Consider the following 17,443-nt stretch of genomic DNA (forward strand, 5'->3'; position numbering starts at 1 on the left):
AAGGTTGCATTTATAAATCTCAGCTGCATTTTTATCTCCCAAAGTTAGTAGTTTATTCTGCCAAAATCTGAGTCTCCAGGTGGTTTTGTTGTTGGGGAGGTTATTCTTAAATTTAGGAGTTGAAACTCTCAAAAGGGTTATATGAACCTCCTGTTAAGGGGAGCAAGAAATATTATCCTACGATAATCGTTAACACATCACATTTTGTCTTGTTAATAACCACCACTTTAGACAAACACCCTATTACGTTTATGGAACACATTACATTTACTTGACTCCTATCGACCTAAAATGAAGTAAAAGCCAAAGGGTTTGATCTTGTGTTTGTGTAAGATCGTATGTGTAATGAACACACGAGAGACAGGGTCCGGTTTTAAAAACTCTCAGTAACTCTATTTCTGTATTAATGTACAACCGTTGAAAATTACAACAATTTTTTTGTATTTTTTTTTTTTAACGATCTATCAACAGCCATTTTCCAGAAGAAAAGTGAACAATGTGAGAAGGAAGAAAGGAGAAAATAAAGAGCAAAATAAAGTGAGGGGATGAAGGTAAAGAAAGAGAAGACAGCACAAGATGGGGAAAGGAGACAGATTAACTGTTAACGTTTATTTTCTGCAGCGGAGTGTTTGAGCACGAGTGTGTCAATGTGTACATGGTATGTGCGTGCAAATGCTGTGTCAATATCAGGGGTGGCGGGGGGTGCTGTCGTGTGCACAAACGGCTGAGAGTACACTTAAGTTCATCATCGGATCAGTGGAGGTGCAAATGTTAGATTTTTATGAAGAAGGTCTGGCTCACACTGGTTTGGATCTACACTAGCTGAACAAAATCAAGCAACATCATCAGTAGGAGAATGTAAAGAGACAAGAATGGGACTTAGCGGTTTTACTTCGACCATAATGACTAGCAACTATTTGCTGGCAGTCGTAGCTGTAGGTCAGGTTAGGTACTAACACAAACAAACAAAGGGGGAAGGTGTGTTTATTGTGAAACACTGGCAACAGAATCTATATGTATAAAAAAAGTTGTCTTTTAAACATTCATCTTATTCTTTTGTACTTTGTTTACATAAACATGCATCATAAGTAGGAAAATACTGTATTTTGTTCATTTCGAGGAGTATGTGGGACTCTGAGGTCACCATTTTTTTCCACAGTAAACACACCATATACACATTTATGGCAGAAATAAAGCACCTTTACAATGAAAGGTCTCCATAAACTGCCATTGAGAATTCTTCATTGGGCTGTGTGAAGTTGCCCCTATCCTGTTGATAAAACAAAGTCAGGGCAGTGACACATTTCACACTCCACTAGACACAGCTTCTTTCATTAAACCTTCCACAACTACTACATCATCATCTTTGCTGTAATCAATTTCTTATTCATGTCTATTAACCTTCTGCAGCTTAGGAGAGGTAACTTAAATTTAAATGTTTGGGAAAAAAAAAGAAAAGAAAAAAAAAATCTACTTTGCATGTGTTCAGGTCAATCCAGTAAGTACTACAAGTACAACTGCCAGCAAGTGCCCCCTAGTCATTGTAGTCTATGTGAAACCACCAAATACAGATCCACAATCAGCACAGTCTCCTGAAAGAAAGCGTATTCTATCTCCCACATCTTCTTTGTCTGCTTAACAAAAGCTTCTGCATCATTTTACCTTTTCTCTCTAATGATTATTCCAGCATCACAGGAATAATGTTTGAGAATAACCGCTCTTTTCAACAAATCTTTATCTGCTCGTGTCAGAGTATAAAAGCTTAATGTGGCTTTAAAAGTATACCCACTGTTTTCAGACACAACCTCAAAATTGGACCTTTAGGATTAGATCTGAAAGAAAAAAAAGCTGCAACAAGCGTAACCACGGTGAATGTAGTGATCTGGAGCCAAAACATGTAAATGAGTTGAGGAGGAGAAGAGGAAGGGAAGAAACAATCGTGCCATGATGTTACTCTGCAGCATGATGGGAGTGAGAGGAGGGAACGACCAAAAGAAGCGAACGAGCGAGTGTAGAGAAGCAAAAAGGAGGGGTCAGCATGAGACTTCACCGAGGGATGGTCATGGAGGGAAGCAAAGGCAGGAGGCAAAGAAGAAAGGAAGGATGTAAGGAGGGAGATGCTGGTGCTTTGCAGTCGCGATGGAGCTTCAGGTGTCATGGAAATCCTTCAGCAGCGTGCGGCGCCTCTGCTCAGCAATATGCATCTGATTCTCCAGATCCTGTAAAAAAAAAAAAAAAAAAAAAAAAAAAAACCCAGACGAAACAAAATCAATTATTATTGTTAAAGACACTTCCAAAACAAAACATCGACCAAGTGAAAAGTCAATTGTGATTCCTCGGCTATACTTCTTTTTCAATTCTTTACTTTTTAAAGAAATGAACTAAGAGTCTACAGCCATGTAGACAGTGGAGCTTAGAGCTAAATGTTAATCTCGGAATGCTTAACATGCTCCCAATGATGCTGGTATAATAGTTACCAGGTTCACCATATTAGTTTAGTGCGTTAGCATGCTAAAATGTTCTAATTACCAGCACTATTCACAAAGTGCAGCTGAGGCTGATGGGAACGGCATTAGCTTCGCAGGCATTAAGTCATCAACCAAGGTACTGGACAAATTAAACGCTTGACCTGGTGACAGCCTTAGATGAACAGTCGGAGGATCACCAAAGTTATTATAAAATCATCCTGAGGGAGACATGAAGGTCTATATCAAATATCCATCCAATAGCTCTTACCCCTCTGTCACTGGCGCTGAGCTCTCCCTCGCCTCCCACCACTCCCCTCTCATAGGTGTCAGCCCGCTCCACCTTCCACGACAGGTTTTCTATTTCTGCTTCCAGCTGGGCCTGCTGGTACTCAAACTACAGAGAAAACCGTTAACACCATTAATTAAGTTACTACATTATTTTACAATGAGTGTTCTGCAATAATGAACAGGCATGGAAAGAGGTTTCTCACCAGTTTCTTGCGTGGGCCAGAGTCCATGTAATAGGCGTAAGGGTACGTATACTGCAGTGTGTAGCGACACTGGAAACAAATAGACAAGACACAAAGTGAGTGTCAGAATTAAGAAACACACCTTGATAATTTATCAACATGATCTTCCTCTGATTCTACCATTGCACTGTTATCTACAAGAGACTGAATTGATAATATTACACCTAAGACAAATAAATGCATGTCATATTTTAAGTCATTTGTGTCCGTCTCGTACTCTTTCTGCTTTACCCTCTCATTACTTACTTATTACCTCTGCAACACACACACACACACGCACGCACGCACGCACGCACACACACTTAAGTGTGAGAGTACCTTAGCCAGTAGCTTTGCAGCGTTATGCAGGTACTGCCAGTCAATCCAGGTTCCCAGGTTGTTCATCACTCTCTCCTGGATCTTCTCCTGGATCCTCTGGTACGTCTGAGCCTCCAACTGCAGAGACTTGTTGTGATTCTCCCACTGGTTGGGCAAAGATAAAAAAGAAATGAAAATAATGAAATACAGAACAAATATTCCTCCTGTAGATCTAGAGCTACGCTGTATTGAAACGTCGGTGTTTATAAAATGTTCCATTTGCAAGCTTATGACAGTGTGCTGTGATATTTTTGTCCTGAGAATGGCTTTCGACACAGACGTCCCTAAAAACTTTTATACAAGAGTGCAGGACAAAATCTGTTATGAGCTAATCTCCCTCAAATCCCCAAAAAATGAAAATCTTTCATATGTTCCTAGTTTATGTAATGCAGGGTTTTGGGACGTTGAATCCCAGGCTCCACAGATTTTTCCACCAGTCTCAGCATTTGAGTAGAAACAAAGAAAGAACATAAGAAAGGTAGAAAAGTGTTTATTTGTCCAGAGGGACGAAATAAACACAGCTGCAGAGCTTTTCAACCTTTACTTTTATTCAGGAAACATTTTTGCTCTTAATAAATGTTAATGTTTTTTTAGAGCCAAATATAAATGGGGATCCAAAAAGACTCACCCTCTCAAAGTAGAACAGGTATTTTTTCAGGGCCTCTCTGGCCTGAGCCTGCTGGCTCTGGTTGACTATATCAGGGTTCTCTTTGTAGCGGCTGCACTCGTAGTATTCACTGCCGTGAGTCTTCCAGTCACCAAGACACATCCAGCAGAAGTCTTTCAGGAAACACAAAACACACATTTATGGACCCCCCACTACATAAATTACACAGTATGTACAGTAAGTGACCCATTGTGTGTATCATGGAACAGCCTAAAAGAGTCAGCTCCATTCTTAAGTCTACAGCCAGTCTAAACTGGTTGATATTGGCTGCGGTTGGTCATATATTATCCATTTCCCCAGATGACTAACCAATAATTAGATAATTCCTTATCTAAATTACCAAATCTAACTAATAAAGAAGGAGAAGAAAAACAATACTCAAGCTATAGCATCAGAAGTTATTTAGCTTTTTTTTGTAAATATACGATGGGTACTCAACTATATGCTCCTTTAAGAATGGCAGCTGCCACCATTACCCAAAAGATGCAAAAAAAAAAAAAAAAAAAAAAAAAGAAGAAGAATAACAAGACTTATTATAACCAAGCGTCAACTTTCACTTTGAATTTCTTGGAAGTTATCTCATCCTCTAATTACTGTGGATGGCTGCTTTTTGTGTGTTGCATTATGCCACTAGGTGGATATAAAGGGCCTCCCAGAACAGTGAGTTCATGCATTACTGGATAATACTGGAGGTGTGAAACTGAGACAAACTACTTACCGTGTTTGCACTTGGAGCATTGCTGAAATAAACAAAGACAGAGGAGGAAGTCAAGTTAAGTGAACCAGAAACATGACAAAACAACCACGTAAGGCGGCATTCAGACTAGATCAGGCGCTGTGGCGAAAACGCCAGTCCTCCGATTCATTTGAGTGGGTAGTCTGTTAAGGATTCAACATTTTGGAGAAACGCAACCCGACATCATGCTGCGGTGGCCAATCCCGTAACCGGCGATCAGACTGGACACAACACAACGGACTAGAGTGTAACGTTATTGTTTCACGTGTAGTCACTCAATTTGGCCTTGTGCACCAGTTTAAAACCCACTGTTCTGATAGACCTTGTGTCCTGTTTAGTTATTGAAAGTAAATGTGTTTTTTTTAATCACTCAATTACTTGTAGGACCCAGCATACTAGCAGCATGGCTTAAAAAGAAAAAAACACAACACACCCACACCGCTGCACAACCCTGCGGCTAATCTCCACAACGCCAGATCCTATGAATTCTGATATAAAGTCACATTTTTTATGAATCAGAAAAATCAGCCGCTGAATGTTTTCATACAAAACCATTTAGTGCTTGATTTAACACAACTGCTTTGTCATACATACAGCTTAGAAACTGTATGATAAAAGCAGTATATAGCAGGTAACATATCTGAGGAGTGATCTAACCAAGTGTCAAACTATTAAATTTGAGAACTGCGGCACTCAGAATATGAATATATTTTTAGCATCTCCTGTATACTAGGAAAGGGTGATTTTTATTTCTAACTCACCATGTGATTGCACCCTCCGTTCTTCTCAATGCAGATATTGCACTTAGGACACTAGAGGAGAAATACACATACAAATTAGAGGTGACCCCCAATAGTCGATAGAGTATTACATAAAGTTACTTGCTTTCTCCCTCCAAATAAATCAGCCATATATATAGGCGCTATATCTATCTATCTATCTATCTATCTATCTATCTATCTATCTATCAAATATATATATAAAAAAACATATAACACATGTATTAATCAGAGCACTTGCATAAGAGTGTAGCACAAGCAGAGCGCTGAATATGTTTTACATTTATGAAGGATTCCCTGTCAAAATGATCAGGGGGAGGAGCTTAGAAACAGCCGTTTGCAGCTTGCAGCTCTTTAGTCTGTGTGGGAAAAATGCAAGACTGTTAAAAAAATGAAAGAAAGAAAAAAAAAAAAAAAAAAAAAAAAAAAAAAAAAGACATCCAATTGAATTTGACAATGTAAATTGTGACAGGTTACAGCACTGTATTATAGATAAGTAATATACGTTTTTATGCATTTTCAAACTGTCAGCCCTGATCGTTAGTGTCCATCCAAAATATAGTATGTGTGCAAGTATGTAGACACACCAGTGCTTGTGTATGTGCATGACTATATGCGTGTATAGATGTGTACACGTATAGTTTCATCATACATCTTTAGTGTGTGCGCTGATGTAGTTAGCCGTCTCGGAATCATCTGCACATTTGGTCAGCCATTTCCGGATTGTTGCACAATCTGTGGGTGCATGGTACATCTGACGGCATTTAAAACTAAGAAAGAGAAAAAGAAAATACAGCAGTGAGGACAAATTCTGGACCGATTCTGAAATCATAATATTTTACTAGTGGTCAGTTACAGAGCTTAAATAAATAAGGGAACGTGGTGTGTTGAAGTAAATTAAATGCTCAGCTGTCTCTTTTTTTTAAACTTTTTTTCCCTTATTCTTTATCGGATACTCAGGACATTCAAATTCAGCCAAGGGGGGGGAGGGAAGAAAGAAAGAAAGAAAGAAAGAAAGAAAGAAAGAAAGAAAGAAAGAAAGAAAGAAAGAAAGAAAGAAAGAAAGAAAGAAAGAAAGAAAGAAAGAAAGAGAGAGAGAGAGAGAGAGAGAGAATGACATGCAGCAAAGGGCTGCAGGTCGGAACTGAACTTGTAGCCACTGCTTCAAGGACTGAGCCTCTTTATATGGGTGCGTGCTCTACCAGATGAGCTACCTTGCGCCCCAAAAAAAAAAAAAAAAAAAAAAAAAGGGAAATTGCAAAGATCTGTAACTGCTTTAACAAACAAAGATTCAGAGTCGATGAGAAAAATGCGTACAACCCTGTTTTAAAGCCAGCGGGCAAGCAACAATAATCTGACCATAGTCAAACAATAGTAGAACTTAATACTTAGGGCTGGGTATCGTTCAAAATCTTTCGATCCAGTGCCAATTTCGATACCTCAGTTTTGATGCCGGTTCCTAACGATACTTTTTTCGATACCATATGTTTTAAAATCCATTTCAACATCAACAAACATCCATTAACCACAAAGACGTTCGGTACCCAGCCCTATTAATACTGTAGTTTTTGTGAAATTGTTACTATCAGTGTGCTGTTTTTGTGTGCGAGTCCTACCAGAAGACTTCACTGCAGCGGCTACACTGCACCCTGCGTGCCCGGGGCTCCTGCACCTTGATGACAATGGGACAGTCTGCACCTGGACACAACTGCAACTGGAAATGACTCTGTGGGACGGGGAGAGGGAGGGAGAGAGGGGGGAGGAGGGAGGGGGGGGGGGGGAGCGAGCAAGAGAGAGAGACAGAGACAGACAAAGCTTAAGTAACAAAAAGAATGTCAAAATTAACAAACGCATCATGACAATGGTGATTATGATAATTGCCAATCCCTGGATAAAACCTGCTGGAAGGTGCCTTGGATTAACCATAGCAGTGCAGGGTTTTTTTTGACGCAGTTTGTTTTTGCCTTTTCCAACGTTTTAAATTGTTACATTTTTCTTCCCATCTGTCCCATCTTTTCTGATATAAAACAAAAATTGAAAACAGGTCAATGTGACCCAAAGTCAACACAAGGGTTAAAGAGTTGATTCCCCCACAAAAGTGGTTGGGTGGAGTGATGAAAATAGTATTCTGTGGATCATCCCGAGTATCAGGGATATTGTTTCTGGGAAAAGGTGGGTTTAATTTTTTCAATATTATTACATTATTACAATTTCCATTCACCTCACTTGGAGGCAGAAAGCTCAGACACAGGTTATCTCAAAACCTTGGTAAATAAAAAACGGAAAATTATTTTCTTTGTTATTTGGGTGGATGATCCTTTCAGAAAGCGCAAATGTCTAATTAGAGATATCATAATTCGCATAAATACATTTAGAGAGGATTCAGATTTAATGCTGCAGGGTTTCCGCCAGTGTGTTGAAAGCCTGGCGGCTTAAAGAGTTTCTCTCCTTCACACTCCCTTTCCACATGCCTCTGACATCTCATTTGCTGCACATGCAGCACTTGACGCAGCATCTAAGCAAACAGATTTAGCACACGGAGACACACCTCGACATAGTCTCTGAAGAGGTAGCGTCTGTATTTGTCCTTCAGCTCCTCTCCTGGCAGCAGTGGCAGGACAAAGTCTTCTGGCATCTGCAGGGAACAGTCCTGAGCCATACACGTGATACCTACACACACACACACACACACACACTCTTAAATCACTGACTTGGGATAGTGAGAGAGCCAACATGTACACACTGACCTACATAGGCTGCAGCTGCTGTTTGTGGGTTTCTTTACTAATGCAGCAACAAACTACACCCATCATTTTGACTTTGTCTGTGACTAAGAAAGTTCCTCCAGTTGTGTTTGGTTTAAGTGGGCTGGTTTAGTGTTACAGTGACCCAGATACTGGATCGGGGTCACCTTTCATCATAAATGTGTCCTTCGTACAGCTGATAAACACATATCAGGCTCAGAAGGACTCTCGATAGAGAAAACACATTTACGGTTACGTGGACCGACTATCAGGGAGAATGGGTTACTGCATTCAAATACACACATACAAAAGCACTGGTGCTCCCACACACTCACAACTTAAGAACAGGGAATCTGGTAAATTGTATGCACTTTACCACACAAATACATCATACTGTACAAAATATAACTATCTGTGTACACACCCACACTTCTATCTGGTCTCTTGCTGACACAAGCATACTTTCTTTCTCTCTTTAGACACACTAATAATCATAGTTAGCAGTATGCCTGCCAGGTACATTTTACACCAGACACCCCCCCCCCCCCCCCCACACACACACACACACACACACACACACAAATTGACTTTTCTCAGATCTAATGATTGTAGTTGGCCCCCCAGTAGACTTCTTTCGCAAGTTTTGTCTTTAAGCTTTTTAAGTGTTATTTATTTATCATCTGCTGTAGCTTTTCCAAAAATCTAACATTGTCTTGCAGGAGGACCCTAACCCCCCCCCGCCAAATCATGCACCGAAGTCTTCCCGCAAACCTAGAGAAAACGCTGCATCCAGCCAGGATCCATAGTAATTTACAGCAAAGGGCCGCAGGTCGGAGCCGAACCCGGGTCCGCTGCATCAAGGAGCAAACCTCTATACATGTGCGCCCACTCCACCAACTGAGCCATCCAGGCGCACAAACTCACCTTGTTAAACCAAATACCAGACTTCAAACCATGCTCGTCTGGCAGAAAAGCATAGGCTAAAATAAACTTCCAAAAGGATCAGAGGCTGAAACTGATAAAACCCTGAGCGGATAAACACACACCAACACATAAATACAAGGACATACAGACACACATGAACAGGCACTTACGAGCTCACATCAAACAAAGTGTGACTCACCCACTCTAATACCAGCTTTGATGACTACACAGACACACACAAACACTCACCCACTCCAATGCCATCTTTGACCAGGACAGTGCAGTGCTGCTCCCAGCATGCCTTGCAGAAAGAGTGCTGGCAGGGCAGTGCCAGCAGGGAGTCTCTCCATACAACCTGTAGACACACACCACACTGGAGGGACTGAGGGACCTGAAACGCAGAAATCATGAACATGTCGTCAAACACAATCTGCACTGGAGCCCTAAATACAAAACCTTGATATGCTTTTTTTAAATTATTAAATCAACTGATTGCTTAGTATATAAACACAATAATGCTATATTGCCATCTCATGTTACCACAGTGATGTTTTCAAAATGTCTACACTGAATTTCTTTAATTCTAATAAAGAGAAATTGAGAACAGAAACACATCCTCCCATTTGAGAAGCTGTAACCAAGAAATGTTTGGGACTTTATCCTAATAAATTATTTAAATGGTTAGTCAATGACCAAAATGTCCATATATTCTTTTGCCAAACAACTAACCAATTCATCAACTGAATCAAACTGCTGCATGTTTGAAATCAGATGACAATTTGTCCTTACAGTAAACAATTTTGTAAAGGATTTTATTTCTTTATTATGGCTTTTACATTATGTACAGCCTGAAAGGTTTTACTCAAAGTAATGTTCACACAAAGGACGGACGAATGCTTCAAGAACCAAGCCAGTAACCAATGAACAGCGTTATAGTAAGTCGTAGCGAGGTCACAAGATATGAATGATATAAAAAAAAAAAAATCGGAACAAAGAGGTATGAACAAAGCATGTAAACAGTATCTGTGTGTATAAGCCCTCATTTATTGCATGTGGCCTGTTACTTACCGGGACTGATCTGCAGGTGCTGCTGGGCTGGACCTGAGCATCCGACAACAGCAGAGACAAGTTGGACTTATATCTGTGGGGAACATGGAGAAAACCAAGGGTTATTCAAGGATGAGAAACCAAAATATATAAAACTGCAATGCAAAGAAATGAGAAGTAGAGAGACAGAAATCATAGAAAGATAATAAGGAAAAGAGAGCCAGGAGAGTGAGGAGAAGAAGGTACAGGAGAAAAGTAAAAGATGACGGAATTAAGAGAATAAAAATTATGGAGGGAAAAAAAGTGGAGAAAGGGAGGATGAAGGAGCAGAAGGTCATACCTGTCCAGTATTTGTGAAACCTGCCAGTGCAAATGCACCAGGATCAGTTTTGCTACTGCTGGTAAAACCTGAGAGAGAAAGGGACACATGAGTGACTTGGCAGCTAATCTGCAATGATACACAGCTCTTATATATACCCCCAAAAAATAAATATATAAAAATAAATAAAAGTTTTTTTTTTTTTTTTACTGTAATTTTACTGCATAATAATAGCACTTCCTTCTTCATGAGGAGGAAATAATTGATAATTCTGACTATGCTGTCAACACTTATAACGCAAGGTTTCAAATAAAGCAAGTAACTTCAACAAAAAACAACCAAAATGTTTCAATGACAATTTTTACAACTGAGTAAAAACCTAAAAGGTTATTACAGTTTCTCAAAAGGTAAAGTTTTACTTTTGTTTTATACTTTTATAATTTAATACCATTTGCTTTATTGATCACTGCCATGACAATAAGCTACTTGAAGACTTCACTTTGGACTGTGACATTATATAAACTACAAGATCAGCAGCCATCAATTAAACAAATAGGTAGCTTTGTTTATTCATTTAATAAAAAAAATTTAAAAAATGTATTCCATACATACAACATTTCAAAACAAAAAGCTGCCCCAACTCTATTAACACCCCTTTATCTTGATTAATGAATTATATGGCTAGAAAAACCGAAATGTAGTTCAGGCACTGACATCCCTGCTGATGACTTGATGTATTTTCTCAGCTGTAACTGTACAGTGAATATTAGATGAGACAGGAATATAACTGTAATATAACTATAACTAATAAGTAAGCTATATAGTGTTACTTTAGCATATTACCTAGCACTACAGGCCAGGCATATATGGCTCATATTAGTCATCAGTCCAGTCAAATGAGAAAAAACTGAGAAGTGCTACCTTTGTTCACCTACTGCCATCAAGAAACACAAACTGCTCCTCTGGGAGCTGCTCAGTTCTGCTAACAGAAGACCGTTGTGCTGTGCTGCTCACAGGTGTGAATATGTATAATTATGTACAAGTGTGAAGTAAGTTACTGCAAAACAGCATGTTGACTGAATAAAAAGAATAATTAAGAAATTAATCATATAATCATATAATCAATGCATCGAATCGTGGACGATGCTGCATCGATAATCGGGCGGGCCATAATCGATTATTTCTGTTTACAATTTAATGTATGCCTACAATTTAATGTATGCCTAACAACCTTTCTGTTTACATATTCTGTTATGTTTTGCACATTCAGGAAGTGCCATGTGCTCAGTGCTGTAGTTTTATGTATCCAATTTATTTAGTATTAGAGCACTGCAGAATGTTTTGTTTATGAAGCTTGAAAAGCTATGAATTAAATATCCTACATGGCTTTAATAATTAATTGACAAGTGTGAATTGGTAATAATTAATGGCAGTGTGACATTTATAGAAAAATGTATTTGACGCATCGTGATATCGAATCGAAGACCTGATAATCGTAATTGAAAGATCAGTGAAGATTCACACCTCTACTACTCATAGGTCCTTTTCACAGCAAACATTTTGCACAGTGTTACTGATAGCATTTATGATGGCTCTGTTCTATACATGTGTCCTATGGCAGTGTGACATGAGCCAGCATGCACAATACAGCAGCCTGAAACTAAAGCAGTTAAATTGAATTCAGAAAACATTAATTTGATTGTTACACCATTACTTTTCCTACAGTGACAAGTCAAAATGTCATCTCTGAAAAGGGCCTATTGTAAAGCATGAAAGGACATGTTTAACACGATAGAAACCTCATGATCACTGAGTCAGTCTCCTTGTGTCTTTCTGAATGCATTAATATTAATGTGTGCACTCAGAACAATGTAAACCGTCAGACAGATTATACAGTAATTTGCCCGTTGTGAGAGTATACTCACTCAACTGTTGCAGGCTGATCGTTTTAATAGAAACATAACCTTAACCAACTAAGGGCAGCCATGCACACAAAAGTTTGATAAAGATAATAAAACATTACCATTTTTGGTAAAGCATTTTTTCTTTATTTGGAGAGAGGTGATTCTTTCCTTGTTGCTACATTGCAAAATTTTGGAACAAATGCATTAGCAACTCAGGTAGTGACTATCAGGACTCGCTGTACATATAAGTAGTCTTGTGGTACTTTGGAAACTCATACTTCTATTTGATACAAAATTTACTGTAGACCCTAAAGCGACCCTGATACACACAATGTTAAGGTGGCATTTGCTTTTCGGGAACAATTGAATAAGTAAATCCGAAAGTTGTCATTCTACTGTGGACAAACAGTAAACTTTACCACAACAATAACGTATGCCCTCACAGACACAATTGGGTACAAACTTAGTGTTGCCTTCAACTTCTTTTGTGATCACTTATTTAAATGACTTTGTATTCTCAGAGCAGGAATTACCATTTTATTTCCATTAATGAGCTTTGCTATTTAATTCTCGTGTAATCCTCTTATGACTGAAAAATATGTCAATTAGATTGAGAACAACACACAGTAGCCCTAATCATGGACAGTAGGAGCATGGTTTAACCTGCTGAGACCATTAAGAATAACCAGACTCTGTCTGTTCTATCTTTTGCGCAGCGTGGTTCTTATTACCGTTTTGTGCAATACACAGCGAAAAGCATAATTTTGCTTTGAACTGCTTTACTCGTGGTCATACGGTATAAAGTGTATGGTGGCCTGTGAAGATAAAGTCTGAAAGCTAGGTCTGTGTGAAAGGTTATGAACATTTTTGCTTTTCCAAATGCTACAAAACATTTGAATTCATTTTCAGGATTATGACAGTGCAGCCACACACAACCCAGCAACAGACACAAGCTCACCTTCAGTGCAGCAGCCACAGTGTTAACCTCCTCTATCAACACCCTCTGACTCTCTTTGTAGGTCAGACAAGTGAAAAGGTACTCCTCTGGGTCAAAGGAGTCCGCGCCCTGTTGCTCAACGTCGCTGGCCACACCATCATAGTAGGTTTCAAGGTCGCCCTGATCCTCCTCTTCTCCTCCATCGTCCTCATCATCCTCTTCTCCAGAGTTCACTCCGAAGTCTTCCTCGTTGCTGTCCGACGCCTGGCTGTTCATGTCCACAGACATCCAATCGATTGAATCAACCACCCGCACAGGTAGACGGCCCGCCTACCTGTCGGATCCAGCTCCCTGTTTCTCCCTGCACCTCTTTCCACCTGCTTGTGTCAGAGACACCCCGTCTTCCCGTCTGCCTGAGGCGCGTAGAGAGCGCGCTCAGCAACAGCGGAAGAAGCAGAAGAAGTCACACTCTCCGTCACTCATTTGGAAAGCTGGTTACAAGTTGATCTGAGGAGAAAAAAAGACTGAAGAGGAGAGTAGAAAAGGAATGAATAAATAAGTGAGGAAGAGAAAGAAGTGAAGTCATACAGGAAAAAGTGGGGGGGAAAGAAAGAAAAACATGCATAAGTGATCACAGTTGTTAATTATTCCTGCAGGATATTCCTAATATTTTAATAAATTGAATGCAAATCTTTAATTAAATTCTGAATCAAGTAACAGTGCAAGATTAGACTATGTTGAATTGGGCTGATAAAAATGTCCCCACATTCTGCCCATATTTTTGGTATATTTCCCAAACTATTCAAATGTATTGTCTAGATGTATTTAAACATGCTGGACAGGCCCTACTTCTGCTGCTCCTACTTCTGCTGCTCATGTCTGCCTTTAGTTTTGGATTAAACTTCACAAACACAGGATTTTACATCAGCTCTTGCCTATACATCCTGTATTTTTCAATCCTACCACACTGTAGATCTGATAAAACACGTGTGGGACACAAGGCATGGGTTAAGGCTTAAAACGCAGTTTAGAGGATTAGCTGACGATGCTTTAGCCTTAAGGATGAGGGAAACATGCAAACCGTAATTGTACTTAACTTGGTGACAAACCGTAAAGTAAAATTGGGCACATAACAGGACAACAAAATATGTCTCAATTGGAATTAAAACCAACTGCAAGCACACAACAACAAAGCAGTAATGCATGACTGGAATAATAATATAAATGATGGGAAAGAGGAAAGGGCTAAAACCTTTTTACATGTATTTTGTCTATTAATCTAATGATTCTGGGGATCTTCTCATTGAACTTTATTCATTGTAAACACAAATTTCTCCTATGATGGCTTTCAAAATACTGTCCGTTAAAAAAAAACTCAGTACTGAACATCACCTTTACATACAGATTGTCAGTTATTGCCTTGTTTTACCCCAACATCAACCTGCTCTTTGCCAAAGCAATACAATTCCTTTGAATGTAGAACTGCATTGTGGAAATACAATTCCCCAGCATTGCTGTACCAAATTGTATGTCCTTGTCAGAATGGGGGTTCCCTTTCCGCGTAGTTTTATCACTGTCCTATTGTGTTTTGTTTTTTTATGTGGGTGGGTAGCTTTTTGGGGTAGTGTTTTTCTCCTTACCAAAACGTGTCTTCGCATCATGTAACATAGTCCATAACTAAAGGGAGTGTACTCTGAAGATGATACAAACTTTGATCACAGAGGCCGTAAGTAGGCTTGTTTTCACATGTGATTTGTATCCACTATGGTAAAAAAAAAAAAAACATCGGATCAAAGTAGTTTGCTGGCACCGGGGATCAAATGTGACTTCGCAAATATCCACCTGAATAAAAAACAAGGTTAGTCGGGAAAGACTGCTGCCAGCTGGCCCCGGTGCTTGCATTCCGTCCGGTCCAAGCTAAAAATAGGCAGCCGACTAGGTGACACACATCTTGCCAGGTTAACGTTATTGTATCACGGCGACTCAGCACAGTTTTGGTAACACGGCTTGGGGGATGGGAAGTAATATGTTTGGGGAAGAATTGGGCAACGTCAAAAAACGACTTGGTTGTTGCTGGGCATCGGCCATTCGGTCAGACTTCGGTGCAGACATTTAAAAAACGGCAGTAAAATCCAATCCACAGAACGGCTGGCCAATTTACGGTTAGCCGGATTAGCTTCCTGGCTAGCGTGCTGGAAGCTAGCTGTATTCAGCAGCGAAGTAACGGAATGCCAAACCCACGAGTTTGGCGAGTTAAATGTTTGGGTATTTTTAGAGCATACTAGCAAAAGCCCTTAAGAAAAAGTTTATTTTGTTCTCCAACAATTTACAACATAAGCGCTAGCCCGGTTAGCCACCCCCTTATCGTTGTCTTCCACTGCGCCGCCGCCTCTTACCCACTTTACTCCGGGGATTGAGATGTAAACAAGGCCCTCAAGCTCGGAAGTAAACAGGCACATTTATACAACTGCTGCATTGACTTCCACTGGTTAAAGTCGGTGGTAATTACCTCTCAGAGAAGCGTCGGCTCTGCTCGCGTTATCAACCAGGAGTGTTTTTTGTGTGTGGGGAAATCCACAAAGCGATACACTCCGTCCGCTTGGCTGGTAGGCGGAAGATCGACAGTTACAGAGGTACTTATCAATGACGTCACTTCCGCGTTTAGCTTTTTTTTGTCTTATATATATTAACAATGTAAACTTTTTTATTTCATAACTAAAACACGTAATGTAAACGTATAACTTTTAATACAGTTTGTAATTCTTCCCGCCATCAATCAACACACACTAGCCCCTCTCCCACCCCCCTTCCCTTTTTTTTTTTTTTTTGTTTTTTATTTTATTCACAAAATGTAGATTACAAAAATCAGGTAAGCAATGATAGCACGTAAACAAGTGCACAAATTTATAACTTCCGCGTTTATCATGCCAGTCTCCTCTCTCTTCTATGACAAGCAGCCGTTTCAACTCATGCATTAATACTGTCCATTAATACTTCAGCAGTATTACAAGAATGGAGCAACATCTTTTAACGTCTTACAGGCATGGAATGTTTCCACATCCATACACAAATCCTCATTAATCAAATTACCTCACATGGGTTAGTGTAAATTTCTTATAGAAAACATATTCATATTGCAACTTAAACATGCATCTGAACATTTTGAAGTGTAGACATTATCATATCAAAAATGTGCAGGTCTAAACCGCTCGTTACTTTCCTTGCACGTGGCACATGTTGGACTGAAACTTTAGGTGCTGTGGCTCTGCAACTGGATAGAAAATTTGCACTCAAAGTTTAATAGCTCTAAGGGTATTAGGACCGGTGGCTTTAGAAACAATTCATTGCCCTGCATTTGTGTAGCAATAATTGAATTTTTAGGCTCATGGCCATTGTAATTAGTCAATATTTGTTTATGCTGGACTTGTACACACACACGTACACACACACACGTACACACACACACACACGTACACACACGTACACACACACACACACATGTCTGTATTACTATCTTTGTGGGGACTTGTCATTGACATAATGCATTCCCTAGCCCCTTACCCTAACCTTAACCATCACAACTAAATGCCTAACCTTAACCCTTACCCTCACCCTAACCATAACCTAATTCTAACCCTAATCCTAAAACCAAGTCTTAACCCTCAAACAGCCCTTCAAACTCGTGGGGACCAGCATTTTGGTCCCCACGAGGCTGTGCAGACCCCACAAGTATACTGTAGTCCCCGGTTTTTGGACCCCACGAATATAGTAAAACGGGTACACGTACACACACGTACACACACACACACGTACGTACACACACACACACACACACGTACACACACACACACACACACACACACACACACACGTACACACACACACACACACGCACGTACACACACACACACACACGCACACACACACACACACACACGTACACACACACACACACACACACACACATGTACATACACACACACACACGTACATACACACACACACACACCTGCTTTTAACTGATATTTCAA

The 17,443-nt window shown here is 39.8% G+C and overlaps 1 protein-coding gene across 1 annotated transcript; it reads right to left on the minus strand.

Annotated features, from left to right (window-relative positions):
• Positions 1-366: 366 nt before the first annotated feature.
• On the minus strand, positions 367-16,068 carry arih2 (ariadne homolog 2 (Drosophila)). The gene is made up of 15 exons (XM_028582794.1): positions 15,922-16,068; positions 13,434-13,936; positions 10,593-10,660; positions 10,274-10,346; positions 9,455-9,596; positions 8,086-8,207; positions 7,154-7,263; positions 6,190-6,307; positions 5,520-5,570; positions 4,741-4,762; positions 3,984-4,135; positions 3,317-3,460; positions 2,960-3,028; positions 2,737-2,862; positions 367-2,219 (listed from the first exon to the last, which is right to left on the minus strand). The coding sequence occupies exons 2-15, from the start codon at positions 13,698-13,700 to the stop codon at positions 2,148-2,150; spliced, it is 1,536 nt and encodes a 511-aa protein (XP_028438595.1). The 5' UTR covers positions 13,701-13,936; positions 15,922-16,068; the 3' UTR covers positions 367-2,147.
• Positions 16,069-17,443: the final 1,375 nt, after the last annotated feature.

Source organism: Perca flavescens, chromosome 7, assembly GCF_004354835.1.
Source record: "Perca flavescens isolate YP-PL-M2 chromosome 7, PFLA_1.0, whole genome shotgun sequence".
Lineage (NCBI taxonomy): Eukaryota > Metazoa > Chordata > Actinopteri > Perciformes > Percidae > Perca > Perca flavescens.

What these genes read in the sequence shown, in the direction of transcription:
- arih2 (XM_028582794.1), bottom strand. Translation starts at nt 13,700, where the DNA reads ATGTCTGTGGACATGAACAGCCAGGCGTCGGACAGCAACGAGGAAGAC. An exon ending in GTTTCACAAATACTGGACAG is followed by an intron (nt 10,347 to 10,592) that starts GTATGACCTTCT and finishes TGTTCCCCACAG; the next exon opens with ATATAAGTCCAACTTGTCTC. An exon ending in ATGCTCCAAGTGCAAACACG is followed by an intron (nt 4,136 to 4,740) that starts GTAAGTAGTTTG and finishes GTTTCCTGAAAG; the next exon opens with ACTTCTGCTGGATGTGTCTT.